Here is a 26,108-nt window from a genome sequence, read left to right on the forward strand (position 1 = left end):
CATTCACCCTCTGTTGAAAATTAATTTTATTAAAGGCCTCAATTCCCAGCAAGTCCCCCTGTTTAAATATAATTTTAGTGTATGATTAGTGCATATTTCCCAAACCTGGCTGGAAGTGCTGGGGAAGTCAGAGGCCAAGCAAATGAAAGAAAATGGCTTCATTGTGGGATGACTGGGCCATAAATCATTGCCCATTTTCTATAAATCATGGCAGATGGCAGGAACGAGCAGGGACTCATGGGAACTGGCATGTTCAGTGCATGATGGGAATGGTATACTGCAACAGACGTTGGCAGACTAAGAGGTCACTACACAGAAGACAGGAGTCAGCTCAGATTTGAAACCTAACCCCTACCTGTGGCCCACCTTTCAGTGGCACTTCTTGGAAGATAAAATAGGGACCCAGGGGTCTCTGAAACGGGAGCCCCCCAGGCTTGCCTTAATATATTTATTTATTTTAATCCATCTGTTTAATATATATGCCACTTTTATAATATTTGATTTTCAAGCAGTTTTGATTGGTGTCAGACCAGCATGGCACAGAGGGTTTCTGGAAAGCTGGCAGCGTTATTTCAGTTCTATCATTGTATCTCCATTATCTGCGTGTACAGGACAATCACTCCTCTGTCTCTGAGATAGTGCGGTAATTCCTCTGAAAATACATTCTTGTGTTGTGTTTTTGTATGTACCACCAAAAAAGGAAAATTACATTCCATTAATTAATCTCCCTTCTGCCCAGGATAACAAAGCCTGAATCTAGTATAAAAATGAAGTGCATTAATTAAATATGTTGATGTGTTTTATTGGACTGTGATAAAAAGATCACACAACATTAAATATGGACAAAAAAAAAAAAAACTGAGTGAAAAGGAACGTAAGTTAATTAATTGAAGACCACCAATTAATTCTATTGGAGGTGATAGGACAATGATTTGTAGATTTACTTGAAAAATAAATATGCAAACACATTAATTGAACTGCCCCCTGTGATGGTTATTATTATTATTATTATTATTATTATTATTATTATTATTATTATTATTATTATTTTAAAGCAATACACTTTAAATGAATGGTATAGAATGTCAAGCAACATTCTGGGGATACTAAACCTTCGCAGACTTATCTAATCGAAACACAAATCTGTTCCAGCTTCAGAGGCCCCTTTATGACACGCATTAGATACCCAGCAGAAACAATCAGTTCAGGCAGTTTAAGAAAGACATGTGGGTAAAGGAATTTAAAAGCATGTTCTCTGCTGCACTGGGAGCTTAGGATAAGAAATGAAGCCAACAGGAATCCTCTCTGTACTGCTGTCAGGGTCAGAGGTCAGGGGTGAAGGTCAGAGGTGAGACCCGGAGAAGGTAAATCCGAGTTAGTCAGCAAAGATTCGGCGAGAGAAGTCTTGGTGTGCCGCCTCATTTTAAAGCTGTTGGTTAAAAGGAAGACAGGCGCCACCAAAAGCTTAAACCCACAGGGGCTCTGTGTGAAACCACAGCACGGCCAGCTCGGGCACAAATAAGAAAAAGGTGCATTTAGATTTAGTTTTTTTAACTGTTTTTTCAAGGACCTTATTACAGTTGTATAGAATTACAGTGTCTGTAATGAAGGCATGTGAGCCTTTTTTATTTTTGTGCGTGTTTACTGTAATGCTATAGGGATCGTTTCGTTAGAATCAGGAATGGGTGGGTGATATGTATCTTGCTTGATTGAATTTGTGCATCTACAGATGTGGTAATAAGCCTCCGTCTTACTAATGACAACATGCACGACTGACATGCTGCTTTGCTAAGCTTTCAAAGAAAAAAAAATGTAAACACTGAACTCTTCTCAAATCACGGCCATATGGGCTCTGTGGTCTTCCACGAGGTTCATAGTACATGTTCATTTAAATATTTGTCTTTGCAGAAATCTGGATAAATGTTTATATTAACATATGTGTTTGTGCCTGAAACATTTTACTTTACAAATATAAGTAGGAGGCTTCTGGTATCTTGCCATGTGAACAGTTTGACTGGATTATATTTGACTGTGCTGCCATAAAAAAAAACATGATTTGGTTGTACAATGATATTAGAGAAAATAATGATATAGTGTCTTGCTGATAATGGTTTATTTCAATCTTGTGTAGCTAACAAAGTGCACATTATTTTACAGTTTAATTATCCAAATTACTTAAATTATTTAACAACCCGTTTCATGTCTCTGACTGGTTATTGCAGACACATGGGCTTTAATTTACATACAAAAGTAAATGTTCTCCTTCGGGGGTCAGCTCTGCACTTTGATTCGGCTGCGCTGTGTACCCCATCCCTCCGTGCCCGGCTTGCATGTCTGAATTACAAGACTAGAGAATACATTACAACAACAGCTTCTTTCCAACTTCCATCTTCTGTAATCATGGCAAACACGAGACATCATTGCTAAGAGCAACCAGAAAACACAAGACTTTTTCTCTATAGGTTGTGGTTCTGGACGGACGAATGTTCCAGTTGACTGCGAGTTTCAAACTTGTAAAAACTATTAAAAAACATCAGACTTCCCTTCTTTTGCCTAAATACACACAAGCAGTTACATTACACGGCACAATGAGGAAATAGCTGTGTGCAAAGCAATAGTTTATGTACCAGTCAGTGTTTGAAAAGAAACTGCCCATTAAACAGATAATAAACAAGTCTTCTTCCTGGTATCAGACCTAGGATCCCACAGCATTAATCCTTCTCTCCAGTGATATTTAAACAGGAAAAAGGAAAGACAGGTTTTTAAATATTGTTTTGATCAATGTAACTGCCATCGAAAACATGCCTTTGAACACGAGTTATTTCTGTTTGCACAGTACCCTGTAAGAAAAGAAAATAGTCTTGATTAGGACAAGGTTGGCATCAAAGCCCGACATACTGCGCAAAAATCCCAAAACTTTATTTCTCTTATAATTCTTTCCAAACCAAAGTTCATCATGTTTTTGTTTTTTCTCTGTACCTAGCTTTGATCTGTTTATTGACCTTACTTTTACAACAGCAGACACTAAGAAACGCAACCTGCCAAGTATTCAGTGCCTTTAAACTTGGTTTTCAGAAGCAAGGCCAGCATGCCAGTGCCTTGTTGGGCTGTAGGCATCTCTATGATCTTCACTTAGACTCACAGACATTACCCTAAAGTTCCTCACAAGCTATTGCTATTTTTTCCAACCCCGATCTTAGGATCTTTCGTAATCTATGAGTAAAGTTATGTTTTTTCACAAATACAAAAAAAGTCTGATAGCAAACCTTGTGCATAGTAAATTAGTTTTTAATTTTCTGTACAGCTGTGTACTTGCTTTTCACTAACCTATTGATTTGCAAAAGCAGATTTCTGTCACATTAAAAAATAAGAGATTGTAAAAATGACAAAAATGAAACCAAAAAAACAACAAACTCTTTATTCCAGATTGAGACACACGAAACAGCACATGCATACATGTAGAAATCCAGAATACAGGAGTTTGTTGTTTTTGTTTTCTGGGCTCGTTTCAGAACGCTGTATATTCAGGTGACTGCGCTGTGCTAACATGCTGTTACATTCTGCCGCCTATTCATAATCCTGTTCCCCAAGGTTAAGCTAATTGTCAAGTAGCTCAGGCCAACAGCTTTTATTTTCCTCTGGAAAATCTGTGAACTGGTCAAATGACTTTTTAAGTGCTTAAATATGTGCTGGCAATAGGACATCATCATTACCATTTGTACCATTGGTTTCCACTAGGGGGCGCTTCAAGTCTGCACAATGCATCTCATCTCCAGTGTCTGACTCAGACAGGGAGTTTCTTTCCTGGACCTGTTGCATGCATTTTCAACAACAAATGTGAGTTTAATGAATTGCTTTCTGTAGACTTTTTCATTTTTGCATAGTACTTTGGTTTGTGCTGCGGTGGCTGTCAATACAATATGCGTCAGAAACACATACCCCTCTGTTCAAAATATGCGGTTATACAACACATATATACTAATGCATGTGTGAATACATCGGAAATATAATATTCTAACTCTGAGTTGTTTATGATTTCTTAGGTTTTTGTTCTTGCATGGTAAGTTGCCATGTTTCACTAAAGAAAAGGGAAGGACAGTTTGTAATTCTGACACTGGAACAGAAACCGATCATGAATTTGATTCTGTTTTTATGAATATAGACTGAAACAAAGAGCAGATTGAAAATGCTGTGTGGAAGTATTTCACATACTGACAGCTAGAGAAAATAATGTATTTTGCACAAAGTTCATACAGGCATTTGATGTTTAGTGTATTAGTACATATTTGGGGTATTTGTTCACAAGTACAAGTACAGAGAAATGCAAAGATTTACACAGCGCAAATATCAAACAGGATTATTTCACAACAAGGGAATGGATTGCGTCTGGGATTTTAGCAGGAGGGAAAAAAATCTATTTAAACATCATAAAACCGTGCAGAAACCAGAGACCACAGTAGTCAACCATATTTCCCTCTTGGCATTTCCAGTATTGTAAGTACAAGTGAGGGATGTATTTATTTGGTTTGAGTTCTGAGAAGCCATACCGTCCTTCCCACACTGTGCTGTAGACCATAACTTACCAGGAGGAGCCATGCTGACACAGAACCACCCCAAATCCTTACTTAAAGCATGACTTAATTGATTTTCCCTGACATTATACTCCTCTCTCTGGGTAAATGAACAATGAAAGGCTTGTAATTGTGTTTTAATTTGCAGATGGAAAAAAAAAAAGATGACTTCCTCTGAGTAGGGATTTATGGGCCTTACTTGGCAACAGTCGTTCGTTTCTCTGCTCTGCTTTTACACTGGTGACCCCGCTGACCCCGGGCCATTAGAGGCCCAAGAATGGCTGGATTGGCACACAGTCTTGACCGCAGATCTCGTATCACTTGTTTTCAATCAAATTACTATATTTAACATGGGAGGGAGCTGGCCAAAACCTACTAACATCTGTTGGAAATTGCGCTTTAGAATAATTGTATGTGTGTGTTGTTTTTGTTTGTTGTGTTTCTTTGTTTGGTTTGGTGTGCGGTGCACAAGGGCTCTCTGTGCGCAGATAGCACAGAATATTAATTGAAAAAAGGAAACAATGAAAACTTGCTCTGCCCATCTCTGTCATTGCTACCATCTGTATCACAAACGCAAACAAAATATGGTTGTATCTTCAGTGGCATTGAAGTAAACACAGTATTATTCTCCCTTTTATCATAAATACAACTTGACCTCATCCCTTATTGGATAAGTGCCCTTGTGAGGATACAGAGGAGTGCTCTGGCAGGTAGTGCCAGTTACTTTTAATGTCAAGAATCAGCGGGGAAATTAGATTTCATTCAGTGTCTATAGTCACAGTGGTCACAGCTTTTGTCAGTGTAAATCAAAGGTGAGGATTCCTTACATTCGGTAGTTTCTTTACAGAAATAGACACTTTCCCTGCATTTGCCTGCTTACCAAACACAGCTTCTGTGCAACTGCAAATAAAATAAAATGTAAATGGAGGCACCGTCTGTATTCACCAAGGCATACAAATATGCACATTCTTGTATTCCTATGGCAGATCACACTTAAAAGAAGAGGAACCCCTTTAGACCTAACCCTTTTTCACTTTTTCTTTTCAGTCCAGCTGGCTCTGAACCAGAAGCCAGCCCCTTGAGAGCCGTTCAAACACTTATTTAAAAAAGGACAACTGAGGCAAATGGTTCCAAGTCTCCGGCTGTCTAATGAACATTATTCTCCTTATGAGTTCAAGGACTTTGTGGAGCACAAACAAGAAGGGTTCAGTTGTATGTGGCCGCAGATGTGAAATATCAGACGCACTGCGTTGTCAGACACTGAAAGATTTGTGTGGCCGGGGAGCGGTGAGGATCCAGTCACTGCAGTCCAGATTCGTCGGCTTTGGAGTAAGAGCATTGTCTTTTGGATCCTGTCTTCTGCCTGCCTGTTCTTAAGCACAACGGCATCCTAATCACATACGCCCAGCGCAGGACACCCCCGAAGTATACACACAGCATTGTGGATGGAATTCAAAGGGAATGTGAAGTGGGGGGAAAAAAGGGCTTTAAATTAAAAGCAGCCGCGCTTAGATGAGAAATGTTTTACATGATATCTTAGCTGGCCGGAAAATCTCTGAATTTCATTTTGCAAATAAATGTAAAAAAATAAATAGTGGGGCTGATGGTACTTATCAGAAATTGTACAAAAGCCACACCACACTATCAATTAAACTGAAATGCATGCAGGACACTTGAGAGTGCCGTGTGTGCTATCTTCCGTTGGTTTAACATCTGGATTTTGGGTGACCTTGTATAGAATGAGAAGTAGAAACCGGAGTGACTGGGATGGGGAAACGCAAAAGGTGTTTTGAAGGGTCAAGGGCAAGCGGCGTGTTTGAAGGTGGACACATTGTAACAAGCCAGCGCCATCCTCCTCAGCGAAGCTCCCGTCAAGGTCCAACACGAGACATTAATGCAAATTATGGTCTGATAATTTAATAACTTTACTGGCTTGATCTGTCCTTTTTATTACAATTATCGTCAGCAAGGGGGTTTCGTTCCATCATCAGAAAATAAACATCATTTATCATCCTTGTAATGATTAGCCGGTGACAGCTTGGGCTCTGCTTTGCATAAATGTGTACTAATGCAAACTGTATCTGAAAAGGCAGAGGGAGAAACCTATTCTTCATACCAAAGATTAGATGTTGTCTTCGGAGCTTTATGTGAGGTTGTTACCAGGATGATAATCAACCGGGAAAAGCGTTTCTCCAGAGAGGCAAAAGATAGCTTTCACCAGAGATAGGCGATTATAGCATTCCTCTGGCTCATACATCCATCCCTGTGCAAAATATTGTTTTCCAGCCAAGCGCTGACTTACACCAAGAATGCCAAATTAAAGACAGGTTTTAAAATACCCAACAAAGGCCTTAGAACTGTGTGATATGCAAACGGCCTCCTAATTTTGTTTAAAAACTGGAGATGATGCAAAACTTCCTAGCTCTTTAAAAAGCTTGTTAAAAACGGCAAAACGTTGCAACTTGAAACAGCTGTGAGATAATAAAAATAAAACGGCCTCATAACATCTTCATAAAAACAATCCCTGTTAGACAGTTGTGCGGATGTGCGATCCATACCTCTGCTTCCTTCCTGTTTCTCTGAAAACAATTTATACTCTTATGTGACACGTCTCCGTGCTTTGAGGTTCCTCGGGGGGGATGTTATAAAGCACACAGCTGAGGCACACCGGCCAGCATAAAGTATAGTAAACCCAGTGACACTTGTTTATAGTTTAATATTTTACCTAAGAAGATGCTTTAAAAATATCTAGGACATCATATTCTTAACGTAAGGACTTCGCATTTTCAGTTTCCTTTTGTAATATTGGTCCACAGTTTCTAGACACTACCAAATATGAGTTCCAAGGACATTGCAAATCTGCCCTTTTGGAATTATTTGAGTAGATTTGATTGATTGATTGATTGATTGATTTCAGCTTAATGTATAGATTATATACCAGTATCTAAAGTGCACTAAAGATGCAGTCAGAAGTGTGTACAGGATCTTGCGCCTGATTGTCAACCACTTTCAGTTTGCTAGAAAACTGCTCCATTGACACTGGAGTGAAATTAAATGGACAACATTTAAAACAAACAAATAAACAAAAAAATACTTCCTTTGATTTGTTTTGTATGAATATTGATAAAAATGAAACAAACCCATGTAGATGTAAATGATATGCACCCAGCAGATTGAGAACAGAGTGCCTTTGTTCTTCTGCCCTGAGTGTTTGTGTTTTGAAATGCTGTGTGCGGCTGAACTTCCCTAACCACAGCGGAGAAGAATCTCAAAACCAGCATTCCTTCTGAAGATGTAAAAATATATTATTTATACTCAAACCACCATTTCATTGTTGATTTTTTTTATTTTATTTTTCCTTTCCCCCATTCAGATCAAAGGCCTATTCTCTCATGTTTCGGTATTTGCTCTCCGAGAGAATGATTCAATTCTGCTCAGTGGAAGTTCCTATCGTAGTGTAGGAAGGGAGTAAGACTTGCAAATGTTCTCATGGTGGCACAGTAACGGCACAACTCAGTTCAGGTCCCTGGGGCGGGGGGCTTGTTATGAAACATTCTTCCTTTAAGATTGAATTTCAGTCTCTAATTGCACAAACCCAGCTCACTAATCAGTGTAATTATTTACCAAGGTCAGTTTCAAAAACATGCAGCCCATCAGTGACGTTTTTCTAGTTTTTCAAAATACAAACGTTCGCAGGTTTCTCCCCTCCTCCTTTTTTTAAGGATTACGTGTATCTACTTTAAGTAGTACACTAGCAAAATCAATTCTGCATTGCAAGACAGAAGAGCATGCTGGGAGATTTTGAGATGTGACCGGCCTGTAGGTAACGCACCTTTGTGGATGAAGCTCGGGGAGTTTTCAAATTCAATGGCACACAGTGTGTTACAGATACCCAAGTCTCCCCAGGATCAGTTAAAATGCTGCTGATACCCATGAAGTCAAGGAAATGTATTTTAATGAGGAAGGCAATAAGCCCCAGAGACCAGAGCCCTCCAGACCCTGTGGACAGCAAGGTGAAATTCCTCACCCCCCTCAGATCCACTGTAATCTGACTTCCTGATGTTAATAGACCTAAGGCTACAGAGTTTTAACTGCCCCTTGGTTTCAATAGTCTTACTCATAATTCATTTTATATATTTATCAATAAAAACACACACACACAAATTGAAACATTATCATGCGTTGAGAGTTTGAGTATGGAACTTTTTAGACACCCCCTACCACCACAAGAAGATCAGCATGTCTGGGGAAATTGGGAATGTTTTACCACCTAAAATGTGGTGGCTTAACACATCTGAAGTGCTAAAAGCTGGGAAGTGGCCTGAATTGAACTAAAAGGGTATGCGACATATTGTTCCCCTTGAGAAAGTGTCTTGCGCTGAAATGTTTATATATTTCAGAATCACGAGCTCGCAGAAGACCTGCACTCACTGTAGCGATGTTGTGCTCCTTTTAAGCAGGTGTGTCTATCCTGGCATTGAGTCAGTTTGCCATCTCTTTAAGAGGCTGATTTAAGATCAATACTGGCAGGTCCTCACTCCATGACCACTTTCAGAAAACAAGGAATGAGCGTGAGGCACGGCAAGGAGAATGCTTGCTGTAGCATTATCTTTAATATGTATATGATGGAGCATTGCTAACATTGCTAACTGACCTAAACCTTGGGTATAAAACCTTCATGTAGCCTTCAGAAATTCTTAATAAGCACTTCATAACATCGTAACAGTTCTTCCCAGGGTGGCAATCTCAGCTGTCTGTTAGTGTCACTTCCTTGTCGCTGTAATGCGTGCTTGGCTGATGCTGGATGAGGTTTAAACAAAGGGTTGCCTGTTTTCTTACACCTCCATCTCTACTGGAATAGTGTACAGTCTTCACTCTTTCATAAGGCTAATATATTTATTGATGCAATTAATGTATTAGTTTGTTGTAACTTAGATGATAATGTCAGCCCTTTTTTTTCTGGAATAGAAAAGTTCAGGGTATGACTTTTTGTGATTCTAGTTTTTCTCATGAATGATGCCACACCAGTCTATCACTAATGAAGCAGTCGCTTAATTTGGAGAAAAAATAAACTAATAATTACACTTATGCTTAATACAAGCTTACTGTATGTGTTATTGGTTAGTTAACCAATTTTTTTGTTAGCAAAGTCCTGAAAACAGATGGCAAGTTATTCAAAAACAGATGCTATTTTGCATAGTAACAAATCATGAATATGTATGGGTAATTAGTTCATTAGACTGATAATACTATTAGCATTAAGGTAACACTCTTTAGATTATTTTTTAGAAAGGCCTGATAACTAGACATCCACATCTTTTTGTCGTAAATGCATTTCTCCTATTCCACATATTTACTTGTGGTTGTGACAGTAACACTTGAGCTCCCTTTACAATGACCTTAATTCAGTTTGAACAGGTATTTTAAGATTTTTTTACCAGAATGGTGTCTAGTGTTGTGAAAGGCACAAGTGTTGTTCTCTATTACTGAAAGCCGTATATGTAGAGAAAATCAATTATTTCTCCGTCGCCCAATTCTATTTCTGGCACGTTCTAATCAATTACAGTGAATGAATCTGCTGCCATTAGATAAATTATACAGATAAGTTATTCTTGGATTCTGATGAGTGACAGTATACTTCAATCATTAGCTGTATAACAAAATTATCTTGATAGGTTATCACAGACCGTACCCAGAAGTATTCACCGAAAAATACATTATTCATGAATTTGATATTTCCTAAAAGAACTGCATTGTTTCAGGTGTCTGACTCATGTATGTACATAAGCACATGAATAAACTAGAATTTTTAAAAAGTATCCGAAGATACTGTGTCTGCATGCGATAGTATGTTTTGCATAAAATAATATTGAATATTGTTGATGGTAGTATGCAGGTTAGAAGTCCAAGTAGTATGAATATTTAGGTTAGGAGTAGTATGCATCAGTGACAGTATGTGATATTCTAACAGTAGTGAAATAGCAGGTAGGTTAGTGATACTATGTAAGTTAGGTTAAAGAGCTGACAAACTGCCAACTGTGGGGGGTTTGACTACTCCTACTACTACTACTACTACTAATAATGATATTAACAATAATAAAGATCCTGCTATAGCACAATCATTTTCTTAAAATGGTAAAATGTACCCTGACAGAAGTACGTACAAACCAACCTGAAACTGAGGGGCTGTGTAATATTTACAGTGCCGTACCACGAGAGGTCAATGCTACCGCTATATGGTATAATTTAGTGTCTTTTATGACCTATCGGCCAAGAAAACCTCCACTGTAAATTCAGCAGCAAGGAACCAGCCTGGCGGTGTTTTGATAGACTCCTGTACAAACAGGCGCTCTGTCCCCCCCGGGCCCTGGCAACTGCGTGTTGATAAAATAAGACGATAGGGGATCGTAGGCCCCGCTGATTGGAGGCTGACGGCTGATCTGGTTGTGGGTGCAAATGAACGGGGACTTCCTGTATGAGGGTGCCCAGCTTCTCTGGATGGATAGGGGCTGTCATCGCTGCCAAGGTGCTGGGCTGCAGACGGGTGTTTGTTTTTCTGCAGCTGGAGGCCATTTTTGGTAGCTATAGTCTTCGCCACAACTTTTTCATTTAGCGTTGCTCGTGACGCTGTGCTGTGTGAGAGCATGTGCACACACACACACACACACACACAAACAGACCGCAGACAACAAAGCAGTTCAGATAAACACTAAGGCCCGTCAGCTGAGCGTTCCTGCCCATACCATGCTGTGCTCTTCTATTGCCAATGCATGCTTTGTGAGTATAAAGCCGTGCACGTGGGCTTGGATGTATATCTCGTCCCTTTGAAGATCCTACCGTCGTAGCAGGGACACCTTCACTTGTAAGTGGGTAGCTTGTAATTGGTTCACACTCTCTTGCAAGACACTAAAGATTTAATTCCAGGCTTTGATCTAGGCTATGGCCATACTGCACTAACTAAGCCAGAGGGTATCTTTCCCATCGTGGAGAGGTACAGGGTGCCAAGGCACAGAATATAAATTTTCACCAGGTAGAGACATTGTGTCCATTATGGCCTTTGAGTTAATAATCCTTCTGCCACAGTCTTATTATAATGATGGGGCTATAAGTCATAAGGACATTCACATGAGTTATTAATACACCTCACATCCCACCTCCAGGGGTTAACTTGCTGGCCCTCAGCGCTGCTTTTTAAATATTCAGGATCGCCTCTCCTTCCATTAACATTCCTCTGACACATCACTGTCATTAGGTTCTCTGTCTTTTTGCACCGATATAGGAATGTGACTTTACACACTGATATAGGTTTGTTACAGCAGCCAGACTGATCTTATGATACACTTGTGTAGACTTTCGTAACTGACAGATCTCAGCTGTTTGCATTGCAGTGGTAGATGTGATAATTAGTGGGGCATAAAATATGAATCTATAACTTCACAGAGGCCGCTGGCTCTATTAGCGTAGCATTCGAGTTGGCGTTTTGAAGTCCAAGGGACCACGGTTTGGATTCCACCTAGGACTCGGGCAAACAGCCTCATCACAGCCCGGCTTCCATGACTGAGAGAGATTTTAAAAAGCAAACATGGGAGTGAATGGAAAATGGAAGCTTACCATGCATTACGTTTCATATGCTGTTGCTTCACTTTTCTGCAAATGCACAATCTGACTTTATTATTTTGCTGATCAAAGTCATTTGGGTAAATTCTGAAATACACCAAGGACAAAGACTAGAAACGCTAAAGTAACATATGCACTGATTTATTTGAGGGTTTCCAAGGAATAGTTATATAGTCACACAGTCTACATTATAGTGAAGTAAATTCCAATTACAATTAGCCAGTAATCCCCTCTCAACACTGTTTCAAGCATCTGAAACTGGAGACCTTTTTCCCCCATATTCTTTTGTAAGATATAGCCTGAAAGGTTACCCCTATCTTCATTGACTTCTTTTAAAACTACATATTTTTCTTCAGCTAGTCATTGCCTGAAATGCTCCAGTTACTCTGCCGAGAATTAGGTTTCACGTGTGCACCTGAAGCACTGAAGTGTGTGCGGTGCGGGAATGAAAAGGACCGAGCCAAAATAAAGCTGAAGACGTGCAACAGCAATCAGGGTGGTGAAAAGCTGGTATCTGTATTATCCTTCTCTGCTGGAGGATGGATGATCAAATGGCATTTCAGAGTTCATAAACATTATTCACTGTCCTTGTAAAAGGAATTGCTCATTCATTAAGACTGATTATAAATAATGTGCATGAACTATATATGGGAATGTGTGTGTATGGGTGTATGTAGACTTGTTGATCTGAGATTTCCTTTCTAGAGACGGGAGTCATTGTCCTTGCTGAACACAACACGTTTTTTGTAATGAAAGGCTGCTCAGAATTTCACCTTTCAAATCTGTGATACATTTACATTTCCTTGCCATGTAATCCTCTGTCAAGCTGTCGAGAAGCTCTTCTCAGCGTCACAGGGCAGTAATGGTTTTAAAAGGGCCCGACAATCCTGTACACACACTCACGTCTACCTGAAAAGGATTCTGACACTTTTATACCTGATTTGTTTTTGTACCACAGCAGTCCTTCAGGGAAGCTTTCATCATTCGTCTTCAAGTAGGAAAATCACAGCTAATGCATTAGCCACCTTACCTCCAACACATCTACATATTTAGCTGTATTCCCCTATGGATGGACTTACAGATGTCTTTTTGTAATCAGGCAGAGATCTGAGAGTCTCTCTACTCTCACCGGGCTCTAAGCCTGAGAGAGGTTAGGGCAGTAACTGCTCTTATTCATTTAAGTAGCAGCTTGAAGCACATTTACATAAAGCTGCATGAGACCAAACGTACTTCGAGTGCCTCAGTTTTTCTAACCTTATTAATTAAATATAACACAATACCAAAGCATTCCTCTCCAACTCAGTGTTACAGGCTGCTGTCGGAACTATTTAAAAGTTATTTGCTTAAAATCATTTACAAAGACGATCAACATCCCATGACCTGCAACAGCTCCCAATCCTGGTAGCTACCTTCCCTTGCCTCAGCATAAAATGCAAGTGCACAAGCTTTTTGTGTGGAATGATTTAGTTTTAAATGGGATTTTCTAATAATGTTCAATTAGAACAGCAAAAATATGACTAATCTCTGCATATTATACATCCCGCAAGCTTATGACAGGAAAGCTCAGTTTTGACCGGGCATTCAAATTGATTCCTAAATTAATTTTGTCTTTTGGCGTCCAGGCGCGGCTGATATTCTATAGGATTTGCTTCATATTGGTATAATAAAAATGAATGACCTATCAAGAATTTTAAAGCATGATCCATCAACGCTGGCACAGCTTGCAAATTCTATTCATAACAAGAAAGCCGTCCGCACTTTGCAACGCAGGATACAATCTTCCGCGAAGATTCCATCTTGTTAGTGTATGACATATGTAATAATGCAAAGTCAAAGTGTTAATGCCTTAATGTTTTATTTTATAAGCAATTAACTTGAGGAGGGCATTGAACTACATAGACCATCAGGAGGCTTTACACAGCCTCCTCGGAGCACCACTGTAATTTATCTCCTTGTTGAAATTGACAGGATCTCCAGTATGAGACCCTGGAGATCTTGCCTTGGCCAACCAGGCTGTCACCTCCTACCCCCATCCCCCCAAACATGGATTTCAATAGATAGGGATGTCAGTGAATAGGTAATTTTTCACAGATATTGTGCAAATAGTGATGCATCCAAAGCCTGATTTTATTATTATTATTATTATTATTATTATTATTGTTTATTTCTTTGCAAATGTATCACAGATGATACTCAAGGACAGTATCAGTCATACATTTAAACAGTTCTTCTGGGAAAAATCTCTTCTGTGAGGTCAAGCCTGTGGGAGAGAGATCCTTCAACCTTCTGTATGTTGATATAGGTTTCCTGATGCTACATGTGATGTTAACTGAACCCATAATGTTATGTTAAAAATGATAAGATTATTAAACAACACATACATTTTGGATATAGCTGTCCCTATTAAAGCTATTAAAGTTTAATGACATGGCCATTGTGTTGAAGTGGGTATTTGAACAGGCTATAATGCAAAACAAAATAATAATACAAAAAAACGACCTAGAATTACCAGCAGGAACAGAAATTGCATGAAGGTTGCCAGCATACTCCCAGCTTAGCATGTTCAGACAACTGGTGGAAGCTGGGGGCAATAGTATACCATAAACCATGTATTAATTATCATAGTGGAGGCTGATATAACATTATTAATACCAAAACACCAAAGTTATGACAATGTCTTTATGTACTGGATGTAACTTATCTTTCCCAAATGATGCACTGATAAAAATATTTATTTTAAAATTCAAAATGAACAACAGCTTTGAGGGAGAGAGAGAATCTAACACTACCATAAGAAATAGGGTATTAAAGCAATATTTATTTCCTCTTTAAAAAGTAATTTAATAGGTTAAAAGTCAACATGTTTCAGTATTCTAGAGTGATTTGATCAGAATTCCTGAATAAACCATGACATTGCTTAACAACGTGGGTAAGGACTGACTCACGGTGACCTTGCAATGGTGTTAGATTTTGAGGTCAAGGGTCAGAGAGGGGCCTTGTGGCATTCAATGAGCATTATGAGGCAAATCCAAACATGCTCCTTTATGGAAGATGATTTCAAACCAATAAATGTGCTGGTTACAGAGCTACTGACATCAACAGGGGACCTCGTACCCATTGAAAGAGTTTCCCACTGTGTGACCCAGGTCATAATTCAATAGATCTCAATAGAGTTTTTTGTGTTCTGAAATCCTTTGATGCTAATGACCGTTTAGCCCATGATAAAGGCTGACTGAGAGCCAGCAATGTGACCCTGTATATTATGATGACCTATCTTCACAGGTCAAAGAGCAAGGAATTACATGACGTTGTTTCTTAAAATAGCGCCTTCAGTGAAAGGTCTATTAAAAAAAAAAGCCAGTAAAAATCACCAACAGGAATCAAAATGTAATTAAATGAAACTGTTCATGACTTCATGTTGACAAGGTATTGGTGATACATTTAATACATTTTTGAAATTCTAAAATATATACTAAATGAATGTGGGGAAATTGCTTCCTCCCCACTTATTGTTCATGGACAATTTGTTTGGTTCTGCCATAATTCATTGTTACCAAAAATGCATCTGATGTACCATAACAAATAATTTAGCTAATGTGCTACATCTATTTTATAGTTAAGGAATGGGGATGTTCAAGACTTAAACTGTAGTTTTCTGTAGAAAACATTCTGCTGTAACAGTTGTCAGTTAAACAACATAAAAGCTTTAATAAATCTGCCACATTTCATTTTTTCCTCCTGATATATGCCTGATAAATGCTGAACTTTCAGTCCTGACCCTGCCCTGCCACCAACAATGATCTTTTGTCCGTCTCCAGCTGGACTCATCTGAAGTGGTTCAGGGACAAAAGATTATTCTGCTTTCAAACACTTGTTAGATGAAAGGGTTCGGTCAAGAATATTGTCAGGAGAACTTTCACTGAATTATGAATTAAAAGCACTGCAGGCCTACTGTTGCTTTTTCCAAGCAAGTTATCTTTTGTATTGTTTTGCTCATAGTCTTTTCTACTAAAGATGTGCGTAGCTATTAGATTCACAGACACACAATGAGGACGCATGGGATGAAATGGGAGGTTTTTTTTATGTACAGTGGGTCTGAAGTGAATTAATGCAAAGGGAAAAAATCCTTGCTTCTGATTTAGCATTAGCTGCGTGTTCTTGTAGTCCCTCTCAGGAAGCCAGGGAGTTAAGCTTCTGCCGGGACAAAACACAAACGCACAAATCCAAGCAAACTGAGCCAGATCATAGTGCCAAGTCGGTCCCAGTCCAAAAGCCAAAAGTTAAAGACTTAATCACTATCTGTTCTCTCTCAATCGCACTGTTGCTCCCCTTCAGACAGGTAATGTTCAACGTCCGACTTCTATGCTGTCACGTGACCAATAGCCACTTCTGTACAGGTCAGGTGACAGCAGGCAATGATTCATCCCAAATGACTTCTGGGGAGGGTAATGTGAGCAAGGTCGGCCATCTTGGCACCCTCTTAACACGACACTGTGTGCATAGCTGTCTGTTTACTTTGTTGTTTTTATTTTTATTTACATTTTTATCAACCCTTACCTCGATTTCTATTATACACATATGTCTTTATATCTGATAATGTAGGTATGATTTTCTCAATAAGAACAATATTTATTATTGATCTATTTAAATTCTATATACACATCTCTCCCTGCCACCCTGCTTGAAAAAACATGTACTGTGGGACAGCTTGGATGAAGGCAAATGTATGAAAACAATCAAATCTGGCTCCTCAGCTGTGTATAATTTAGGCTTCATTTAAATAGAAGAGGTTAATAAACGTACGTCTCCTTGTTACAACCACATTGGTAGGGATAGAGCCTTTCCTTCTGCCATTTAAATATTTTTAAATTGTGAGCATTTAACACAAGCTACATTGGCGACAGCTGTAGTACATCTCATTTCAATATGTGAGAACCCTCGTCTCCACCCTGTTTTTTCATATCGATCGAATTGATGCCCATAATTACATCTAAGGACAAACCACAAAGATAAAATATTTTTCCGAAGAGTTGTTCTAACAGCAACATTATGCTGGTTTATTACATCTCACCCTTGACTTCTGGCCCATTTGGATGAGGTTTGGGACCGCTGCGACAGCCGGCGATACTTCACTAGATGTTCGCACTGCTTTTTTTTTCTCCTGAGTGGAATCAGAATAACCGTTTTAAATCGCCCCTCTGCTATATTGTTATGTAAAGGGATTTTTTAAATAAATTGCTTTGTCTACTCCCAGAAAATTGTGTTTCCGTCCCGAAGCTGAGGTCTGTCAGCAGCTGCTTTTGGCCAGCTGTCTCGTGGCGATGGCGAGAAACAGCTGCGCAGGGGGCTGCAGGCCGGGCAAGAGCGATGAAAGCGGGAGAGCTAATAAAGCACCCTTATAACCCAACCACTTTAGGGGGATAAAACGGTGTTGGAAAACCACTAAAATACCAAGGATTAATTGCCTCCTTCCTATATCTACGAGTGTTTGATTCTGTAATGGGAGAAGAGAAAAAACAACAGACGTCAGATACTGCTCATTAATAACAATGCACTACGCTTATTATCGCCCCACTAGAAGTATTTTGGCGATCATTGATCACCATGAATGAAAAGCACAGTGAGTGTCCTTAACTAATCTGCCACCAGACAAACCTGGATCATTAGGATTTGTTTATACCCTTGACTAAAGCAAATGAACTGGTAACTCGTTTTGATCTGGAATATTTCTATGTGTATATTGATCAGAGAGACTTTCTCCCACATTTGTGATGGAGAGCTGCTTTTAGGAGACGATTCTCCCAAAGTGTGCTACAGATATGTACTACATTTAATCAAATCAAAATAGCCCAGCTGCTGGCGGGAAATCTGCCGAGTTCACAAAAAGTGTCAGCGCTGCGAACTGACCTCATTCGTGCCAGTACCGTAACTTAATACCTTTCTCTGCTTTTTGTTCTCACCAGTCTACTTCACACACATTGGCGTTCAGTATCTTCTGATTTTATTCAATTAGGGCTCTTTTTCAAGTCGTTTTTGGTGTAAATAAACAGACTGTGGTAGTCGTACATTTGATGTTCCATGGCACTACAAAACCCACTCGCAGTGCCATCCGTGTTGTGTCCTGTTGTGTACGCAGACTCTCCACCCAGCTAATAACGGTAGTTCGTTTCATGGTATTGTGTGCATCTGTGATGGGGCTGAGCAGGTTCCTTTGTTTACTGTGGAGGCAGTATATTTACACACGCAACTGCAAGTGATGGACTGTATTCTGTTGAATCTTAAGGGTCAGACAGGAATTCGAAGAAATAAAGTGGATTCCTTTCAAATATTCACTCACATTTCTGTTTGGCATGAAATGTTCACCCCTTTTCACCCTAATATTGGTTTGCCAGTCTACTGATCTTGTATTGTGTAATAGTGAGGAATTCTGTGATCCTTATAATGTGTTCTGGAGCTGATTAATTTGAGCAAATTAATTTTGGTTACTTTACCTACTTGTGCATGCATTTTGTTACCTAAAAGTTATGTTGTCCTGTTAGCCTTGCTTCCAAATGATTGTCGTTTTTGAACAAGCCAGTTCTCGCGCTAACCTTTTTTTCTTTGTTCATTTCTTTCTTTCTTTTTTTATTTTTTATCCTGGGGCTATTTTTTCCTGCCTCTTCTTTTCTCAGAAAGAATAAGAGATTCTAGTGGCAAAAGCAATCAGCAAATTAGGATCAAACACATTCTCTGCAGTATTCAATGTCAAAATAAAATCATTTGTTCCCTTAGCTTAAATACATCGCTGAGTCCCAAAGCCTCTCACCGCTTCATGTGGTTTCTAAAACCATTTCCTTGGGGCCAATCTGCCATTGTTAATTTTGGACAACATGCTGGCTAACTTTAGAAACTGCTTAGTGTATGCATTCAGTGTTTTTGGAGTATCCTTTTTCATTTGGTTTCGGAAAGAACTGGGATTATGCCCTTGCCAACATTATGGATGAAATTTATATGGATATTTTTCAAAGCAGTTTAATTACCTCCAGAGTGGTGCATTGTCTTTTTAAAGTCTGTATTGGCGTAAGATGGTAACATCCCCATATAATCTTTAATGTATTTTTCTAAATCTTGAATTAAAAAATAAATAAATACAATTTGCATATCCATAATGAATTGACGTATTAAGTACTCTGGCTTGTGGCCCTACAGTGCATGGGGGGGAGACAGAGTAAAGAAAAAATATATTGCAATGGAAAAAAGGAATACCTCGGTATTGAAAAGAAATATACCATTGCTTAGCTGGCATCCAAATTAGGTACTAATAAGTATACCTTTTTTTTTTTTAATTGCATGTTTTAATCTAAATAATGTATTATTTATAAATTATTATAAAGCTTTTAAATGCCGGATACAGTGGATTTCTGTGCATTATTAATGGGTGCTGGGGAGAACTGCTCCAGTGAGGTGCAGTTGTTTTGTACTTTTCAGCATTGCTTTTAGTTTTCTAGGACAAACAAAAACAAACAGATAAGTGCAAGAAAAACAACTCCTCATGATACCTTAGGAATGAATGTTAGATTATGATTAATCTCTTCATGCTTGCAATCCAACGTGTATGATTTTTTTGCTCCTAGGATTCATTAGGTTTTACTGGAGACCTAAAATAATGATGCTTGCTTTCATGCATCCCATGGGAAAGAAGCATGTGATTTCAAAAGACTTGCCACACAGGACTTAAGTAAAAAAATGTTACTGTATTTTATAAAATGTACAAAAGCTATATACATACCCAGCACACTAAAGGTGCTCGGTCGTGTACAAAATGCTCTTTGTAATTCCAACAAACAAAACCAAAGAGTTGATATTATTATGCTGTCCTTGAAACTTTTCTCCAGTGCCGTTTTGTTGAAGGGCAGAATTCTTTTAAGTCTTTGACTTCACCAACTACAGTAATTGGCTTTTAATCTCCATAGAATAAGTACTGAGTACTTGCATATTCCTTTGAAAATCAGTAAAATATATTTCCAGTCACGATTAATGTGCTTTCCTGACTGACATTGAGATATGCCACTGTTTCTTAAATTATATAACGTTTGTGACAAAACCAGATTACTTCGTTTTCAGAGGATATTTGTAGTAAAACAGACTAAAATGATGAGTATAGGTTGTCTATCAGTGTCTTACAGGGTTGAGTGTTGTGTTTCAAGGGGCGTTTTGTGCTCTACTTTGTGGAGAAACAGCACCACTTTTTAGTGTATGAATAATGACAGATGTAACAATCAAATCATTACAAAATCCTAAACATAATTTAGGTTATGTACCTTGTATATTAAACAGGAAATTAATAACAATAAAAAAAGCTTTCTAAATACCCTTATGTTTTTTTTTCTGTCAGTACATTACAAATTAACTTGAAGTATGTGTAGGCTCTTACTATTAGTCAAAGATACAATATAGCAAGGCACTTATCACAATGGTTTCAACACACTCACAAAGGGAAACAGCATAAATGCTCTCCAGTGGCATATTTATATCCTGGTCATAGATTTCCCTATAAAGAAAAAGTATGGCTTTTTTGGTAACAAAAAATGCCATCTTAGTTTCTTGACTAATAGGTAATACTGTACACAAAAATACACACATGGTTGGAGACAATAAAACAAATTATTTAAACGATTTGCCTCTACAGAAGCTTTTCTTAGAAGTATCAGGTCCATATTGTCCACTAAACATCTTTTTTGTATCCTTAAAAAACAAAACAAAAAGAAATAGAAAGGAAAAGAAATAAAAAATACACCAAAATGTATTTTCCTATTGGACGCCATTAGGTGCCAAGTCCCGGTTCTCTCTCTTCTGTGACCACCTAGAAGATTTGTTCAGTTATTTGTTACACACAGTCAGGAGTAGACATTTTTAACATGTATCATATTTTAATTGTCTTGTTATCATTCTTGTTGTTGATGTTATCATTATTATTATTGATATTATTATATTAATACACTTTCTTAAGACATCAGATTGAGAAACTTGCTCTCCTCCGCCAGAGCCGTCAGCATCGAGCTCATGTCTCCGATGGCCATGTTGCTGACTCCAGCTGGCATGGACGGTAATGTCAAAGAGTTGCGCGGCGTTGTGAGACGGGAGGAATTCTGGGAGAGGTTCTGAAGCAGACCGGGGCTGATGGTCCCTGACATCAAGCTGGAGTGATCGCCGTCGTCCATCATGGCGTCAAAGTCTATCTGAGCGTGCTCCACACCCTGAGAGTCCACTGTGCTGGAGACCTGGTTGACCCCTGGGGAGGCCATGGCTGCGTTCACCGTGTCCGAGGAACACTGTTGCGGTGGTGGGGGCTGCCCGGCACAGGAAACCTGGGCATTGAAGTTCCCGTTGTGTTCATACATGTGAAACTGTCCCGTATAGAACATCAGATTGTTGTTCCTGTTGCCATTTGCACACTGCTGGTTCTGGGGGGCCACGGTACTGGACCTTTTTGGGCTGGCCTCCGACGTGGCATGGCCAGGGCTTGTGCTGTAGGCAGACTGTGGACTTCTCAAATACCCATGTTGCTGCATCGTACTTGGCCCCGAATGCTGTCTGTTCAGGGCGTTGGATTCTGTCGGTGGCCGAGGTTGCATCAATGCTTGATTGAAGTTTTGGCTTGACGGACTTGTTATTGCAGCCTGTGGGGCTCGGATGTAATTCTGCTGGTTAGGGTTCATCTGGGAAGCCACCGAGTTATACCCTTCACTGGCAAAGGTGACATGGTTTTGAGCGACTGCAGGCTGAGGCTGAGGCCGAGACCTGTAGTTTGGCAGTTCTTGCGTTTGCATGGCCCTCCCTCTGCTGTTTCCGTTCAACATCCCTGCAGAGTTGCTTGTCATGTTACTGCAAGGAGTCAACTGGCTGGCATTTCCATTGGTGGCATTGGGAAGGAGGACTGGGTTGTTCTGGTTGTACCCCTGTTGTGGGCTCACTTGCTCGTTAAGGTTCGGACACGGGTTCACTTGCTGCTGTCTCTGTTGCATACAGTTCATCCTTTGGGAATTTACGCCGGAGGTCCTCTGCATATAACCCTGCTGTGCCGCGTGTGCAATGCTCTGATTCATCTGCATGACTTGCTGGTTCGCACTGGGGTTTTGATACTGTCCAAAGTTTTGTTTTTGCTGGACTACAGCTAAGTTCCCGCGAACAAACTGCTGCTTAGTTTGGCTCGGCGTCCCGTTCCCAGTACCTGAGCTGACCTCATTCCACTGGACAGGCATATTATTTTTATTCACATTTGGCGATGTGGGGAACTGCTGTTGGTTTCCTGGACTTGCCTGGCAGGGTGGCAAAATTTGCCCTGACTGGTTCATGTTGGCATCGACCATGGCCATCCTACGCTGACCGCAGAACTGCTGTTGCTGCAGTTGCTGTGAAAGTGCGTTAAATTGGAAACCTTGCACTTGGCTGCCGTACCCCGATGCACTGATGTCCTGAGCAGATCCACCATTTTGAGATCTTAGGTACTGGACGACGTCATCGGGAAGCATTATGTCATCTTCCGTGTTTGGGTTGTCCATGTCGCCAGCCATTGTTTCCATGACAGCGTTTTCAGAGATGCTAGGTGGCCTAGACGTGTAGGGGTGCCTGTGGAGACTGCCGTCTGAGCGAGTATAGTTCTGCAGGCTGAAGTTCCGCCTCTCCATCGTCGGAGGAAGAGGGTTCATATTGTTCATGCTGTTGAAACGCTGGACTCTGGGCAGGGACAGGGGATCCATGGCTGGTCTCCGGACAGGGTCGCTGGCACGTCGGATGACATTCCCAGGGACTTCATGGGGCATCATGCCAGGTGCACCATAAGCTGTATCGCTGCATCTTCTCGGCACACTCGGATGATGGAAAGAGTGAGATGAGGAGTCATGGCCATCCCCAAAGAGGGCCATCCGAGCTTTAAGGCCCATGCGCTCCATGTTTGGCAGAGGCGTTGGAGGTGGTCCTCCCGTGGCAGCGGCATACTTGGCCTTAAGCCGGTAGTGCTGGGCAGGTGTGAGGTTGAGGAGGCTGGGTAATCCACCGCACTGGCTGGCCTCGCTGGACCGGCGGGACATGTCCGTGGAGATGGGGTCGTAGGAGTCTGCCGAGCTGATATTGTTGTGCCGCCCGCCGAACTGGGAGGCCTCACTGGAGCGGCGGCTGGAATAGCAAGGCGATATTCCTGATGACCTGCGGCTGAGGGTGTAGACGGAGCTGACCGTGCTGGTGGTGCTGTCTCTGCGCTCTGAGTTCAGCTGGTTGAGCATCGTCACGTCGTTGGAAGACAGCTCGTTTATTCGCGGGTTGGGGAACACAGCAGTGGAACCACCGATACTTGAACTCTCCAGTAAAGAACCTAAAAAAGCATAAACGACACGTCAGAATGTAGTATGTTACTTTTTCGGTCTTAAAAACAGCTGTTTTCAATACTTATATCTGAAAAGTCTTGCATATCAGGTTGTTAATTTCCTTCTTAAATCTAGTTTGGTTTCTGGCTTATTCATAGAGTTCCAAACATTCATCTCTTGAATTTGTGGTTTTGCTATTAGCTGCTAAACCACAGGTTTCTCAAAGGTCTTGTAATGATGAACTCCTACTATTTGTATGACTTTATAAATCATATTAGTTTTGAAATTACAGTGATCGCTCAGTTTAACGCACTGATGGGGGGGAGGGGTGTCCATAGAGTCCGTTGGCCTAACGATGTATTAAAGCACTAAATCACACCCTACCACATGCAAACTACTTACTGATAGTTCAGTAACAATCATTATAAAATATTATAAAAAAATATTCATACATTACAGTACTAATACTGTACTACAGTTTTGTACATTGTTTCATAAAATGCACTCGCATTGCCAATTTCATTTCTTACGACAACATTCATGAAGTTTACACTTAGATAAGCAAGTAACTGGTCAAAAGTGCTGTAAATGTATTGTACAACTGATTTTCCATTTTTATTTATCTTATTTTGACATATTTCAAAACCAAAAAAAAAACCTTAAAAATAAATAATGTACCCATGAAGGGGAAGAGGCAAATATTGACCAGACTGATTTCCCCAATACAGGAATTAGTCTGTTGCTGTCTGATCTTTGGACAAAACTCATTGTGCAATGGGGGTCTGTTAAATCAAAGGTTTACAGCAGTCATATTTAATCATTATTATTATTTTTTCACTTCATTTTTTCATTCTTCACTTACCATTAGTTGATATGGGAGGAAGCTTGGTGTTTCGCACTTGAGGAGCTGGGCTGGCCCAGGAACAAGAATCCCTCACCGTCTTTAGTTTCTCCTTCTTGAGTTGTTCAAGTCTGTGGGTTGCTGACATGTTTTTGCGCATCTGAAGGCCAACGGTCGAGGTCCCAGAGGAAACGGTGGAGTCCACAACAGGGGCCTCGTCCAGGGCAGTCAGGTCTCCCAGGCTGCCCCCGCTGTGCAGGGCCATCTCTACTCCACTGTCATTGTTGGTGGCACTGCCAAGAGGGGATGGCTCACTGCTGCACGACGACTGACCACCAGGGCTGGACTGATACATCTGGTGTGAAGGAGAAAGACAGTCAGTTGAGGGTCGGAGTCTTCAGTACATGGCCGTTGGAACTTTTTTTAATTCGTTGCTTTTGGTTTACCCTGCATTCTCCTTTTTTAGCATTTGTTAAAACAAACAGTCCTTTTACAACCAATTCCTTGCTGAATTTTAATTCTAAATAGCATTGTCTGCAGTAGCTGGAATGGTCTGAATCATTTTGTACCTTTATAACATGCAGGGCTGCCTACTTTTGATCTTTTTATTTTAATTCTGCTGTCAATACATGCCTTTAAGGCTGCAATTAGCGTAATTAATCCATGTCAGTTTCTCGATGAAATCTGATGACGAATCACCCATTTATTAATAATTGCTTTCCATTAAAATGACACTCTTTAAACTGCAATCAGGTGATACAGAGCCGTGCGCCTGTTGACGGAGTAATTAACTAGTCAGTGTGCTGTCGCCCAACACTCGGGTGATGCAGAGAAATTAACTAGACAGTCAGTGTACTTTCTTGGATCTCTTGGAGTGAAAAGCTGGTTAAGAATCAATCTTAGTTGAGTTGTTTTTGAAAGAAAAAACATCACCTGAGAGTCATTTTAAAGAAAAGCAACTATTAACAAATGCTGTATTGATCACCAGTTCTCTGTGCTGTAATTGAGAAATGGACATGGATTAACAATGCTAATTTCAGCTTTAAAGGCAGGTAGTGACAGCAGAAATAAGCATGCAAACCCAAAACTTTATCTCATATACTACACATTTTTACCTCAACAGCAGTTAACCTGTCTCTAGTTGTTAGGTCTCTCTACAAAGCAACCTCTTGTTACATTAAAGTACTCCAGCTGAGGACAGCTGCAAAATCCAGCCTAAGCAACTTATTTAACCTCTGCGGTGAACTACACATTCTCCTGCCAGAAAAGTACCTCACCATATAGCCCATGGCCTACCCTCGACTGCATTCTTTAAGAGTCATGGTCACAAAATAGGAGTTCAAACACAAACTTAAATGTGACAAAGCCTTGTTAAACATCCACTCCAGTGCCAAACAGAGACACATTGATCTGAAGACATTAGGAAAACAAGGTAAACTTTCTTTGCACTGAACTCGCCTCAAATTGCTTTTAATGAGAAAATCATTCTGACCAGAACTCGTTCCACAGCAGCAGCAACGTGGAGCTTGGAAACGGAGAGCTCAAGGGAGCTGAAGATAGCTTTGCGATATTAAATGATAAAGCTAATAAATTAGTGGGTTTTCTGCACTGTAACTGGGTGGTTACACTGTTTCCCACGTAAAACAAATGAAGTCATGAAAATGGTTTGAATCGCTTGAAACACACACAAGATATTGCTAAATATAAAAGTATAGGGTGAAATGTAATAAGCCGTAA

General features: G+C 40.1%; 1 protein-coding gene and 1 long non-coding RNA gene across 2 annotated transcripts in view; one reads left to right on the forward strand and one right to left on the reverse strand.

Moving 5' to 3' along the window:
• The first annotated feature begins 1,299 nt into the window (after positions 1–1,299).
• Positions 1,300–6,907, forward strand: LOC136711727 (uncharacterized). The gene is made up of 3 exons (XR_010804770.1): positions 1,300–1,529; positions 3,739–3,837; positions 5,619–6,907. It is a non-coding gene; the product is annotated as an uncharacterized LOC136711727 (long non-coding RNA).
• A 12,994-nt stretch (positions 6,908–19,901) lies between these two features.
• Positions 19,902–26,108, reverse strand: part of gli2a (GLI family zinc finger 2a) — a 91,538-nt gene continuing 85,331 nt past the window's right edge. The window contains exons 13-14 of the mRNA XM_066687612.1: positions 24,393–24,726; positions 19,902–23,538 (exon numbers count right to left, since the gene is read on the reverse strand). Of these exons, the coding sequence (XP_066543709.1) occupies positions 21,173–23,538; positions 24,393–24,726 (2,700 nt within the window). The 3' untranslated portion in view covers positions 19,902–21,172. The remainder of the gene's footprint in view (positions 23,539–24,392; positions 24,727–26,108) is intronic.

This window comes from Amia ocellicauda, chromosome 16 (genome assembly GCF_036373705.1).
Source record: "Amia ocellicauda isolate fAmiCal2 chromosome 16, fAmiCal2.hap1, whole genome shotgun sequence".
NCBI classification, from domain to species: domain Eukaryota; kingdom Metazoa; phylum Chordata; class Actinopteri; order Amiiformes; family Amiidae; genus Amia; species Amia ocellicauda.